The 14,909-nt window shown below is 39.8% G+C and overlaps 1 protein-coding gene across 3 annotated transcripts in view; it reads right to left on the bottom strand.

The window, feature by feature from the left end:
* The window catches only part of LOC140290082 (uncharacterized), a 91,533-nt gene that overhangs the window by 29,985 nt on the left and 46,639 nt on the right, over positions 1-14,909 (bottom strand). For all 3 annotated transcript variants that reach the window (XM_072379319.1, XM_072379322.1, XM_072379320.1), the window contains exons 14-18: positions 13,928-14,038; positions 12,637-12,753; positions 8,828-8,975; positions 2,829-2,897; positions 2,387-2,502 (exon numbers count right to left, since the gene is read on the bottom strand). In XM_072379319.1, coding sequence (XP_072235420.1) covers positions 2,387-2,502; positions 2,829-2,897; positions 8,828-8,975; positions 12,637-12,753; positions 13,928-14,038 — 561 coding nt within the window. The remainder of the gene's footprint in view (positions 1-2,386; positions 2,503-2,828; positions 2,898-8,827; positions 8,976-12,636; positions 12,754-13,927; positions 14,039-14,909) is intronic.

Here is a 14,909-nt window from a genome sequence, read left to right as displayed (position 1 = left end):
TGGTGATGGACAAGAGAGATGTCCATGACAGAAAGAGAAAACAAAAGAATATGTCCGCAATCCGATATTTACAATTCTGGGAGTAGCAAATGGCTGGCTTTACTCTAAGTTAACTTTTATCAAGGTAAAGACCAATCCCTCTTATTCTTGTGTCCCAGCGCACATTCAAAGAGTACATAGTAACACACATTCAAAGATAATAGTACAATGATTATAACACAGGCATGAAATACGTGTTGTATAAAGGAAACATTGAGAGACAGCATTCATTCGATAACATGACTTTTGATTATAGTGAGTTTCAAAATCGTGACCAGTTCCCAGTAGGAGTTGGTGAGGACATACACATGAAATTTAAACTGAATGTTATCCAGTAGGTTGGACCACTGGATTATTATAAAACACACATTATATTTGCTTCAATTATGGAGTCCATTATGGAGTATTTGAATAGTGAGTCTAATTTAAAGGTTTGGTACCATCGACCTCAAGACCGCACTGTGGCTCCATATGAAGACAGCTGATGTTATGGCATAATATTTTCTTTCCTGGTGTACCACGTACAGTTGTAAAAAGCTTGAAATTATTCATTATGAGGCTTCCTCAGCTACGATGTAACACAGAGAGATACAAGAGATCATTACTGCCAGCTGCAACAACAACACAACCATAATGATTGTTTAGAAAAAACATAAATGTAAATGACAAGAAAATATAATTTCCCTTTTGAATAAATTAAGTATTCTTTTATTTGAATTGTATTTAGTTTATGGGGTTATTCAAAATATTTGCTTCATATTTTAACCATAATTCAGAAACTCTGGTCATCTTTCGTTCATGGTTTCATGAAAGGACACAGATTTGAACTAGCATATAAGATGAGAAACACATGCATAACTTAGAGCAAAGTAGAAAGAGATGCACAGGCTGAGTGACCTTCGGTTTTGTAATTAGTAAATAGAATTTCTCCAATTAATTTTCTTTCTTTCAATTCAAGTTATATAATGGATTTTCAGGTTGTATAAATTCTACAATATTCTTCTACCGTTAATTTACTTGGAATCAAATGCTGTGGAAAACTTCTTGTCTCATACCGGTGCCTAAATTAGGGAAACCGGTGGAGCTGAATGACTACAGGCTGGCTTTGACATCTCATATCATGAAGACCTCAGAGAGAATCTTTGCTCGTCGGATGAGATTGCAGGTTGCTGGGGATCTTGACCCCCTCCACTTTACCTACCAGAAAGACAAAGGAGTGGAAGACACGATTCTGTACATACTGCCTGTTCATATGTGAGAATCATGTTCTTTGACTTCTCCAATGCCTTCAACACCATACGGCCTCCCATACTGACAGACAAACTTCTAGGTATGGGTGTGGCCCCCTCCCTGACATCTGACTGCCAGACCACAGTATGTCAGGATGGGGAGATGTGTTTCTGAAACACTGGAATGCAGTACTGGGGCTCCGCAGGGTACTGTTTTGGCTCCTTTTCTTTTCACCCTGTACACATCAGACTTCAGGTACAACTCAGAGTCCTGCCACATACAGATGTATTCTGATGATACGGCTGTTGTGGCATGTGTGCGCGGTGGACAGGAGAAGGAGTACAGGGACCTTGTGGAGTCTTTCAATGGCTGGACCGAAAACTGTCTGCTCCTGAACAATACCAAAACAAAGAGCTGGTGGTGGACTTCAGGAGATCTAAAACTCCATGCCAGTCAGTCTGCATTGATGGAGGGGAGATAGAGACTGTTCAGACCTGCAAATACCTGGAGGTGGTGCTGGATAATAAACTGGAGTGGTCTGCCAACATAGAAGCAGAGGGGCCAGAGCCGTCTCTTCTTCCTGAGACGGCTCAGGTCCTTCAATGTCTGCAGTGACATGATATGCATGTTTTATCACACTATCACTGCTGGGGGAGTTGCACTACAGACAAAAACTGTAGGCGCCTGGACAACTTTATTTATTCATTTATTATTAGTAGTATTATTATTGTTATTATCATTGTAAATATTACATTTTTTTTAGCTACTTGACTAATTTGAACTTTCCCCACTGTGGGATGAATAAAGTATTTTTCTATTCAATTCTATTCTATTTAGGACTAGTCTGAGCATACAATAAATTGTGCATTTGGAATTCAATATCACTACAATTTTAAAGCAGTTGACCAAAAAAAAATTACCCTCATTGAAGATATATTGTAATAATGTAATAGGTCCATACTAATGTTTGTGAAAAATGTTAGCAGCATGTCAGCAACGCAAAAATGCCACTAAACCAGTGGATCATGTTAAACCACTCATATGATTTGATTACATGATGTCTATAACATTTGATACTTGATAATATGGTCTTTGAGGGTATATCAAAATGACTCACCTTGAAAAGGAAATTTTTGCGGTGGTCTGGACCACTGTGATGAACCATTACAAAGTCGGGCTGCATTATCCGTCTCTTGTTACATAATTCAATCAGAGCAGAAACAGGATGCTTCCCTGTAATAAAAAAAAAGATGTTAAAATTAAAAAAGGAAAAGAAAAAGAAGAAAAAAACAATCAAAGAGGAAGGCATAACTTGTACAAGTAGAATTAATACATATTTCTATTTAGAAGCTGACCATCACTCATGTCATTGCTATTAACCTATTGCAAATTTAGTTTAACTCAAGTCAAATTCAAATAGTTTTCATGCATTTTCAAGGTAAGGCCATTTTTAAGATTTTCCAACATCTCACCATGGTGACAAATTGTATATTGCCGAACATAAATCCTTAAAATGATACTATAATGGAATAAATGTGTACTTGTCGTGAATTTGTTACCCATTAGGTCCTTCGTTACAACCAGTCCTCCCGTTTGCTTCTGTGGCTTTTCTCCTTCAGCAACAAGACCTGAAACATAAAATAATCATAAGCAATCACTGCCTTCAGCATTACTGTCATTATTCTCATAATCAACTGTTCAAAATCTTCCTAAAACGTATCAGTGGAAGAGAGGGTTACCATGAACCAATATTTGCAGCCTCTCAGTGTGAAGTATTTTTACATCAAATTTTGTTGTTTCTTTCCTGGAATTAGTTCATTTTAAAATGTGTTGCTATGTAGACATCTTTACATATTCAGTCTACAGTTACATCTATGATAATTAGCTGTTTTCTCCATAACTTAATGTTAATAAAGGATTTTCCAGCCCCAGTGGAACAATAAAGTTGCACAGTTACTGATTATAAAAGGACACATGCAGTGTGTGCTTTCCACTCTGCCAGTGCAGTCTCGACAGTTACTTTGAACAATGTCCAATTTTACTCCCCCTATGGTCGGCCTGTCACAATAAACAATTGTATAATTGGGACATTGTATGTTCAGATGTTATATATAGTGTGGACGGCTTTGCTTTGCGGTAAGACGTATTGCATCACTTCCTGTTGCTTTGTGTGTGCACTGTGACAGTTCTCGCTCCTCTTCAACTACTAATAATCACCTTATTTCTCACTATAATTTACACATCTTGCATAGTTAACTCTATCCCATACTTGTTATATTCTAACGCTCACTCTTACAGATCTTTAGTTTTTATTTTTCACTTTTTAGCGGTGTGTCTGGTTCTCTAGCTTAGCATGGCTACCAGTTCTCTTCCTCCATCTCCTGCTTTCACCTGCTCCGTATGTCAGATGTTTAGTTACTCCTCTGCCTCCTTTAGTGGTAATGGTACATGGAACAAATGTAGTCTTTTTGTAGTTTTGGAGGCAAGGTTATCTGAATTGGAAGCTCGGCTCTGCACTGTTGAAAACCACCCGATAGCGAGCCAGGCCCCTTTAGTCAGTGCGGAGCCACCTAGCGTAGCTAGCTCTGTTAGTCGTCCCCGAGCAGATCCCGAGCAGCCGGGACTTAAGAGTGGCTGGGTGACTGTCAGGAAGAGGAGTCATAGTCCTAAAGTCAAGCCCGTGGTTCACCATCAACCTGTCAACCTGAGGACAAAACCCTGGTAATTGGCAGCTCTATAGTCAGAAACGTGGCATTAGCGACACCAGCGACCATAGTCAAATGCATTCCAGGGGCCAGAAAGGGCGACATAGAATCCTATTTAAAACTGCTGGCTAAGGATAAACGTAAATACGGTAAAATAGTTGTTCACGTCGGCGGTAATGACACCCGGTCAATCGGAGGTCACTAAAATGAATGTTGCATCGGTGTGTAATTTTGCCAAAACAATGTCGGACTCTGTAGTTTTCTCTGGACCCCTGCTAAATCTGACCAGTGATGACATGTTTAGCCACATGTCCTCATTCAATCGCTGGTTGTCTGGATGGTGTCCAGCAAACAACGTGGGCTACATAGATAACTGGCAATCTTTCTGGAGAAAAACTGGTCTGATGAGGAGAGACGGCATCCATCCCACTTTGGAAGGAGCGGCTCTCATTTCTAGAAATATGGACGAATTTATTAGTCATCCAAAAACATGACAACCCAGGGTTGAGACCAGGATGCAGGATGCAGAGTTGTAGTCTTACACACTTCTCTGCGGCTTCCCACCTGATGCTGCCCCTCCCCCCCAGCGCTGTGCTTCCTGAAATCACAAAAACCTCTTGTGTTTGTTGTTGTGTATCGTCCACCTGGCCTTTATTCTGAGTTTCTGTCTGAATTCTCAGAGTTTTTATCCCAGTTAGTGCTGAGTACAGATAAAGTCATTGTAGTGGGTGACTTTAATATTCATGTAGATGTTGAAAATGACAGCCTAAATATTAACTTTAATTCTATATTAAACTCTATTGGATTTTCTCAAAGTGTTCACAGACCTACTCACTGCCTTAATCATACCATTGACCTTGTGCTGACTTATGGCATTGACAGTGAACAGTTAACAGTGTTCCCTCATAACCCTGTCTTGTCTGACCATTTTTTAATAACTTTTGAATTTACATTACTTGACTACACGGTTTCTGAGAAGAATTTTAAACATAGAAGATGTCTATCAGAGAATGCTGTAACCAGATTTAAAGAGTTGATTTCATCATCCTTTTCTTCACTGCCATGTGCTGATATGACAGAGGACAGCTACCTAAATTTTACTCCAGTAGAACTTGACTCTCTTGTTGACAACACTATAGCTTCAATGCGTACAACACTGGACAATGTTGCCCCTCTGAAAAGGAAGGTAATCAGTCAGAAGAGGTTGGCTCCTTGGTATAATTCACAGCTGCGTGCGTTAAAGCAGACTGCAAGAAAGCTGGAGAGACAGTGGCGTTCCTCTAATTTAGAAGAGTCTCAATTAGTCTGGAAAGATAGTTTAATAACATATAAGAAAGCACTTCATAAAGCTAGAACTGCTTATTATTCATCATTGATAGAAGAGAATAAGAATAATCCCAGGTTTCTTTTCAGCGCTGTTGCCAGGCTGACAAAGAGTCCGAGCTCTGTTGAGCCATGTATTCCTTTAACTCTCAGCAGTGATGATTTCATGAGATTCTTCATCAATAAAATTGTTTCTATCAGAGAGAAGATTAATGGAATCCTTCCCACTATTATCACTGATGTATCATCAACTACAGCAGCTTTAGAAGTATCTTTAGAACCTGATTTGTATTTAGGCGGCTTCTGCCCGTTGATCTTTCTGAGCTAACAACAGCAATAGTCTCTTCTAAACCATCAACTTGTATGTTAGACCCAATCCCAACCAGACTGTTCAAGGTTTTCCCCTTAATTGACACTTCCATATTGGATTTGATCAATCTGTCTTTGTTGACAGGATATGTACCTCAGACTTTTAAGGTTGCTGTAATTAAACCTTTACTTAAAAAACCTACTCTTGATTCAGAAGTGTTGGCTAATTATCAACCTATATCCAATCTCCCTTTTTTGTCTAAAGTTCTTGAAAAAATAGTTGCAGTTCAACTTTGTGATCATTTATATAGAAATAATCTGTTTGAAGAGTTTCAGTCAGGATTCAGAGTGCATCATAGCACAGAAACAGCACTGGTGAAAGTTACCAATGATCTCCTGTTAGCTTCTGATAGCGGACTTGTGTCTGTGCTTGTCCTGTTGGATCTCAGTGCTGCATTTTATACGATCGATCACAGCATTCTGTTACAGAGACTTGAACATGTTATTGGGATTAAAGGAACTGCATTAGGCTGGTTTAAGTCATATTTATCTGATAGATTCCAGTTTGTTCTTGTAAATGAAGAATCTTCCGCACACATTGGAGTAAGTCATGGAGTTCCTCAGGGTTCTGTGCTTGGACCGATTCTTTTTACTTTATACATGCTTCCATTAGGTAACATTATTAGACAGCATGGTATACATTTCCATTGTTATGCTGATGATACTCAGCTGTACCTGTCTATGAAACCAGATGAAACCAATAGGTTGGTCAGACTACAAGCCTGTCTTAAAGACATAAAGACCTGGATGACTCAGAATTGTCTGCTTTTAAATTCAGACAAAACTGAAGTTGTTCTCTTTGGACCTGAGCGCTTCAGGGAGAAATTGTCTAGTTATATAATTACTCTAGATTGTATTTTCTTGGCTTCTAGTTCTACAGTGAGGAACCTTGGAGTTATTTTTGACCAGTATTTATCATTTGACGCACATATAAAACTGGTTTCTTGGACTGCCTTCTTTCACCTTCGTAATATTGCTAAAATCAGGAACATCCTGTCTCAGGGTGATGCAGAGAAACTAGTTCATGCATTTGTTACTTCAAGATTGGACTACTGTAATTCTTTATTATTGGGCTGGCCCACATATTCTCTGAAAAGCCTCAAGCTGATCCAAAATGCTGCAGCCAGCGTTCTGATGAGAACTAACAGGAGAGATCATGTTTCTCCAGTTTTAGTTTCTCTTCATTGGCACCATGTTAAATTCAGAATAGAATTTAAGATTCTTCTCCTCACATATAAAGCTCTTAATGACCGAGCTCCATCATATCTTAAAGATATCATTGTAAGATATTTTCCTAACAGAGCACTTCGCTCCCAAACTGCAGGTTTACTTGTTGTTCCCAGAGTTTCTAAAAGTGGAATGGGAGGCAGAGCCTTCAGTTATCAGGCCCCTCTCTGTGGAATAAGCTGCTAGTAAATGTCTGGGAAGCAGACACCCTTTCCACTTTTAAGATTAGGCTTAAAACTTTCCTTTTTGATAAAGCTTATAGCTAGGGATGGCTCAGGTAATCCTGAAACATCCCATAGTTAAGCTGCTGTAGGCTTAGACTGCTGGGGGACCTCATCTGTCACACCTTTCCTCACTTTGCTCTCTTTTTCCCCCTGTTTAATTTCAAAATTGATTTCATGTACATGTGACATTATTGTGATTATTAACCTATGTTTCCCTGTTCCAACAGATATCCTTTGAATGGTATTATGGTGTTTTTCCCCCCTCTTTTCTGTCTTCTCGAACCCCAGCTGGTCGAGGCGGATGGCCACCCTTCCTGGTTCTGGTTCTGCCAGAGGTTTCTTCCTGGTTCTGGTTCTGCCAGAGGTTTCTTCCTGTTAAAAGGGAGTCGTTCCTTTCCACAGTCCCTCAGGCTCAGGACGGGAGATTGGACTGAAGACGAGCTTCGGTGCAATCTGTTGGTTTCCTTAGCTAGGATATTATTTTTTTAATTGGCTCTATATGAATGAATTGGATTATGATTACAATGAATTAAATTCCAATTGGCTTAAATTGGACTATATTACTTAAGTACCTTGAGATGACAATTGTTGTAATCTGGCGCTATATAAATAAAATTGAATTGAATTGAATTATAATCACACTCAAACAACAGCCAAACTCCAGTGGTTGTACCAAAGATCTGCTAGCACTGAGTAATTGTTTTCTCAACAGTCGACAGGAATCAGTGAAAGGAAACTATGTGCTGCAGCTGAAGTTTCTGCTCTTCGTCTGACCATAAATCAGTTGCTGACATCAACTGTCATTTTGTGAAGCACAGCTCTGTTAGTTTTTTAGCTTGGTGTGAATTTTCAATAACAAAACACAGAAACATTGTTATAAAGACATGGTGAGTTTTGACCGTCAAAGAACTGGATCCACAACAAAAACCTGATGCCACACAAGCACCAACCCTTTGCTGGGCCAAAGCAAAGAACTTGCTACGTTTCGGGCTCATTTTTCTTATGCTTAACGTTTTTGTCAGCGTAGTAGCTTTCTCAGGAGCAAGTTGGAAGTCTGTCAGAAAATAACATTTGCTGTTCCCAGGCAGATTCCACAGTAAATCACTGTGATCCTGCAAGTGTGTTAATGCAAGTACACTCAGACTGTAGACAAAATGGAAATGAAAGCGTAATATCCGATAACTGCAGGAAGTAATCTCTTTCGATTAAATGACTAGAATGAAAACCTTTACTTGTGACCAAAGAGTGTTTTTAGTCACAAGGTCACTAATGCCGGGAAATGTAGACAAAGCTGTGACTGTTTGTCAAAAACTCTTAAAATGCTTTGCAACCATACAGGCCACCTAAAATCAAAGAGAAGGCTAGATAGTTTTGTTGCTTTTTAAAAAAATATTATTTTAGTTTCTTATTTTCATTTTGCATGTTGGGATGGTTGTTTGCATTTATTGCAAACAATAGGAAATAAGAACATCATCAAACAGATCCCTGATATTGCATATATCATATAAACGGGGCTTAAGATAAAAAAAGCTGTCTTTCTAATATAAGCATTAAATCAAAAGTGAATTCAGATTGATCTAGTTGTTCAATGTATCTGTACCCAAACCTGACATAAGTTTGTTTGCTTTGTGTTCACCCTACAAAGCGCATTTTGTCAAGACATAGTATTTACATTTGGATCACTTGCTTCAGTTTTCGTTGGTTTCGCACCTTTTCGGTCGACCTTGAAGTCAATGATGATTGGTTCCACTGTACCCTCGCGGTTCCTCCCTAACCCTTCTCCGGTCTTCCAGCCCATCTTTCTCATCAGGAACTCTCCGACACCTCCTGATACTGGAGCCGCCCTGAGAAACTGGTCCTAACCAGCATGAAAATTGACACAAATATACAGCAGAAAGAAGGGATAACACTAAATGCATACATCATTACAACATGGCATATTCTATGAAGTTTTGAAGCTGGGTAAAATGCAAATGAAATTTTATTTTCTTATACTGTTGCAGTCATTTTTATTTTTACATTTTTCTTAAATAATCATTACAAGCTTTCATTATAAACTATTGCTGCTGCTTGCAGAAGGACCTGTATCTTTCATTTATGCAGAGCTAAAGATGCCTTAAACCAATCACACTCTGGTGTTTAAACACATTATGAAGAGGATGTCAATGCTATACACACACGTGTATCAACTAAATTCAATAACATGATGAACTGAAATGTAGTGCATGCATGTGCAGTCATGCTTTGAAGCAGTAAAATAAGATATTCCTTCATTATACCTTCAGAAGTCACATAATCAGTTCAATGTATACAACCTAACTGTCATATAGTCTACAACACCATTAAGCAAGGGCATTATGAAAAAAAATCTGCGCAATATAGACAAAGGAGCTTTCCAAATAAGTTGGGGTCAAAGGTCTGAAGAAAGGCAAAATTAGGCTGGGTTATACAAAAAAACTGTAAATAAATATCCCCCAGAGCACTGTTTAAATCAATACCAATGTAAGGACATGTTACCACAACAAACCTGCCAAGAAAGGGCACCAAAACTCATTGGCCAGTCAAGAAAAACATTACAGAGGTGACAAGGAGGCCAGAGGTAACCCTGAAAGAGCTGTAAAAGTCCACAACAAAGACTCGTGCTGTGGTTAAATAGCTCCCTCCCTCCCTCGCTCACTCACTCATTCACTCACTCACTCACTCACTCCTTCGCTCTCTCTCTCTCTCACTCACTTCTTCACTCACTCCACCAATCGGAAGGTCGGTGGTTCGACTCCGGCTTCCCCGGGCTACATGTCGAAGCGTCCTTGGGCAAGACACTGAACCCCCAGTGTTCATTCATACCCCCAGTGTATCATTGGGGGTATGAATGTGTGTGAATGCTTAGAAAGCACGTAGTTATGTGTATCTTAAGACGTGCTGTATGAATGTGTGTGAGTGGGGTGAATGCGGCATGTAGTGAAGCGCTTTGAGTTAGACTAGAAAAGCGCTATACAAGTACAAGTCCATTTACCATTCACTCACTCTCTCTCTCACTCACTTCTTCACTCCCTCCCTCGCTCACTCACTCTCTCACTGACTTCTTCACTCACTCTCTCACTCACTCCTTCACTCACTCTCTCTCTCACTTCTTCACTCCCTTGCTCGCTCGCTCACTCTCTCACTCACTCTCTCTCACTCACTTCTTCGCTCACTCGCTCGCTCTCTCTCTCACTCACTCCTTCACTCACTCTCTCTCTCACTCACTTCTTCACTCCCTCCCTCGCTCACTCTCTCTCTCACTGACTTCTTCACTCACTCCTTCACTCACTCACTCTCTCACTCACTCCTTCACTCACTCTCTCTCTCACTTCTTCACTCCCTTGCTCGCTCGCTCACTCTCTCACTCACTCCTTCACTCACTCTCTCTCACTCACTTCTTCGCTCACTCGCTCGCTCTCTCTCTCACTCACTTCTTCACTCGCTTTCTCTCTCTCACTCGCTCACTCATTCACTCCTTTACTCACTCACTCCTTCACTCACTCTCTCTCTCACTCACTCACTTCTTCGCTCGCTCTCTCCCTCGCTCACTCCCTCACTTCTTCACTACCTCGTTCGCTCGCTCACTCTCTCACTCCTTCACTCACTCCCTCACTCCTTCACTCACTCCCTCGCTCGCTCGGTCCCTCATTCACTCCTTCACTCACTTGCTCACTTCTTCACTCGCTCGCTCCCTCACTCCTTCACTCGCTCGCTCCCTCACTCCTTCACTCGCTCGCTCCCTCACTCACTCTTTTCTAGAGGGCTCACAAGTGAGTGGCTTGAATGCAGTGGTGCTTCAGAGTTGCAAGATGCAAGTGCATTCACAGTTAGATGTCACATAGGCTACTTTCACACTGCAGGCAAAGGTCGCCCACATCTGATTTTTTTTCAGAAAATTCCGAAATCATACCCAGGCCACTTTCATATGTGATCCTAAATTGGATACAAATATGATGCATTTCAAAGTGACCTCAGTCTGAACTGCCATTTCATTCCAGTGAGACAGATGTCACAATTCTTTCCCGTGGCAGAACGTGGCAAGACCAAATGTAATTAACATTTATACAACTGTAATTCGTGAAGAAAATATTTATTAGTAATGATGTGAAGATGGAATAAATAATATGTTGCTATTTTGACACGAGTGTCACTTGTAGTCTATGGGAGTCAGACTCACCTAAACTCTTTTTTTTAACAACTAAATGTGGTAGATGGTAAATGGACTGTACTTATATAACACTTTTCTAGTGTAGTTGACTACTCAAAGTGCTTTTACACTAATAGACATGTTCACTCATACAGCACGTTTTAGTCTATACCATGTTACAGGCTACACAGTGTTTTTTTCCCCTCTATCACACAGATTCACACACATCTGATGCAGCAGTAGGCAAAGTGGGATCCAGTGTCTTGCTGAAGGAGATGTGGTCAGTTGAACCACTGACCTCCTGAATGACAACTTCTCTACCTCCTAAGGTAGAGCCGTGGCATATAAATTCAGTGAATGGCAGTTGCTCTCTCACAACATGATTAGATGTATGTAATTTGCAGTTCATCTGTGCTTTATGAGTGCTCCGCTTGTAAAGTTTCTGGTTTGGTCAACAAACTAGTTATCCCCCCAAACGTTTGCTTACAGCAAGAGCAGTACATGAAATGTACGATGTTCCTTTCTATGCATTATCTTTAACTTATAAGTGGCATGACAGTTTCGTGCTGGAAAGAATAAATGTTCTGCTGATGTATCTGCTGATTCTACTTATCTTTATCTTTAATTTGGGTCAAAAGTCTTTCCTTTAAAAAATAAACTCTTTTTCAAAGGCAAAGTGAGAGCAACGGTCTACGTAACTGAAAATCTGTACCATTTCAATACTTCCAACCAGTGCTGTTATGACAGTGACAGCCTCGCTTCAACTCTCCAGCCTCTTACTCACACAAGTCGAATGCCTGCATATCTACTTCTGTAATTCTTAGTTCCGCCTGGTTTTCTGCAGGTGACAGCAGGTGTTGAAAACTCGACATGTGTTGAAATGCTAGTGAGGGGGGGGCTGTATATCTGGAGGATAGCCCGACCATTCTGTTTATATCATAATCATTGCAAATAATTATCTGATTAGACAAAAATGTTTTAGTATCAATTAGTATCTATTTTTTTTGACAACCAAAGTCCTGCAAGATATAAGTAAGGCCTGAGCTTCAGCTAAGACAGTGGAGCTACTTCAGCAAAAACAGTAGAACTACTTCAGCAGTGTGGGCACTCTCAAAGCCAGACTGATGAGATAGAAGAGGATATCCAAGACCTGTCTAAAGACAACATATTTAAACTATTTTCAATTGAACATAATATTTGCAAATCATTGCTTTCTGTTTTTTTGTGTTTATGTGCATCCTGACTGTTTAGTAAATAAGGCTTTATACATGTTCATGCTCACTTCTACCAGTGTTTCTGTCAATGACTTTCCTGCCTGGTTTCTTTAAATTATGTTGAGTATGGATCTTACCTTCTTGAGCCATGCTTGAGGTCCACTTGTAGACAGCTCCTCTGAGCTAAGGACCTGAGCTCCAGTTGAACCAGTGAAAAGACCAGGAACATAACTGGATTTGGCCCATGCATCTACCTATCAAAACACATAGATCAGACAGTTAAATCATATATCAAATATTTCTTATAAAAATACCATAACAAATAAAAAATAGGTAGTGTCTAGCCTGATGATTACCGACATTGTGAACCCCATGCAGGACCACCAGTGCCAGTAGGGAATCAAGCTGGTCTGGAACCCAACTGATTAAAACCTTTATGTTCCTCTTAATTTGTCATTTTTCCCCACAGTATCAAAAATGGTAAAGAGTATTTTCCTGTGTATCAATAATGAATCTCAAATTCTAGTCATGTGTTAGTGTGCGAGTTAATATCCTCAAGAACTGGTCTACCAGGAGGGTGCTCTAGGAAGCTACGGATCGTTGGGAAGTAGAGCCCAATCATTATGGGATTTTTAAGGCCGATACAATACAAATATTTGGTGATTTAAAAATCCAATTTTCCGATATATCGGCCGATATATATATTTATATATATATACAGTACATGAGGTAGTGTGCTGAGTCTGTGTGAAGTCTGCGCCAGTATTGTTTGTGGTTGTCACAGTAACTGTGCCTGTACTTCACTTCCTGTTTACACTAAACGTATGTTGAGTGATTCCTGTATGTCGTCTCTCATTACTGGCACTGCCGCGGGTCTTGTGACAATTGCCAACTTAACATGAACACATTTCACCGATGATAACTCATGATCAGCTGTTTGTAGGGTTTGTGGCTTGCCAACAGGGACGTTGTGCCCTCTGGTGGACAAACTATGCAACGGCAACACTCATAAGAGGGTTGAAGGGTGTTCATTTATCGGCCATTATAAATGCCGATACTGATAGTTTGGAAAATGCCTAATATCGGCCGATAATATCAGCCCGCCGATAAATCGGTCGGGCTCTATTGGCAAGGTGTATAACTCTAGGATGGAAGGTGATTGATTTGATATACAGAAAAACTAAATTATTTTCCCAATTGTACTTTTTATTTGGAGGTAAGATATTAATCTTAAGCCTTTTCCCAAAAAGACATAATTTTGGTAAGCAAGGCCACTTTTACAAATCTTAAAAATATAGGAAAAACAATGTTAATCTAAACTTAAGCCGAGTTTGTAATGTCAAGCATTACTTTTTTTTTTAATGCCAGCATGACAACTAGGTAACATTTAAACAGTGAACCATTAATACTATATGACATGTATCATACCTGCTCTTGTGCCCGGCTGAGCATGCAAATGGCACTGATGTCATTGGGGTTGTCGGCAAGGCGCTTCTGAGCTTTGATTCTCTCAGTTACAGCCTGAGTTATATCTACTGGCTGTAGAAAGAGAGAGAGGCAGGGAGAAAGACACAGTTACCATTAGCCCTTTTACACTGTTAAATAAATGCTAACATTTGGAATCAATAAAAAAAAAAAAAAGTTTAATCAGCATTATGTACAGCTTTATAACTGACAAATACAGTCGTTGTCACTGTGCCCGGTCAAAAGCAATAAACTAACAAAGTAAACTAAGGGGTGTGACGAGATCTCGTCACACTCATGCCACGAGTGCTCGCAAGATTAAACTCGACGATATTTGTTGTTGCGTTAAAACTCTGTCTTGCGAGGTTTGTGAGCTATCTAAACTTCTATTTGTATCCTGTACCCTGTGGGCAGTAATGTGACTTTTCTACGTCTAGCCTGCCAGAACCTAAAGAAGGAGAAGGAAAAGAAGAAGAGCAGGAAGGGAAGCAGCAAGCAGCCAGAAAGACGTAGGAAATTACCATTGAAGATGCCCCCGCCACTTTCAGATCATTTCTTTGGCAGCATTTTGGGTACCCGGCGGAAATGATAAATGGCAGTAGAGTGACTGATAAGTTGTCAGTGACATACTTAGTCAGGCTCTGTTTGCACTATTTGCACTTTGTATTGACAGAGTAGAACTTTGATTTGGTTTTGCACATATTATTGTTTGCACTTGAAAAAAAAAAAGAATTATTTTAACTTTTATAAATTTTAGATTTAGTTTCAATTTGTGAAAGAAGAAGTTTATAAAAAGCTCATGCTTACATCATGCACATAAAGAGTTGTAATAAAACATTTCAAAATGCATGTGCAACTCGGTTAAATAAAAGTCTGTTGGTCCAGTCATATATTTTGTCATTGTAGTCTTCTAAAAATCTTGTCTCGTTCTCGTGAGCTGAGAGTA

Source organism: Leuresthes tenuis, unplaced genomic scaffold, assembly GCF_036924035.1.
Source record: "Leuresthes tenuis unplaced genomic scaffold, fLeuTen1.0.hap1 SCAF_1, whole genome shotgun sequence".
Lineage (NCBI taxonomy): Eukaryota > Metazoa > Chordata > Actinopteri > Atheriniformes > Atherinopsidae > Leuresthes > Leuresthes tenuis.
This window is presented reverse-complemented; position numbering and strand designations above follow the sequence as displayed.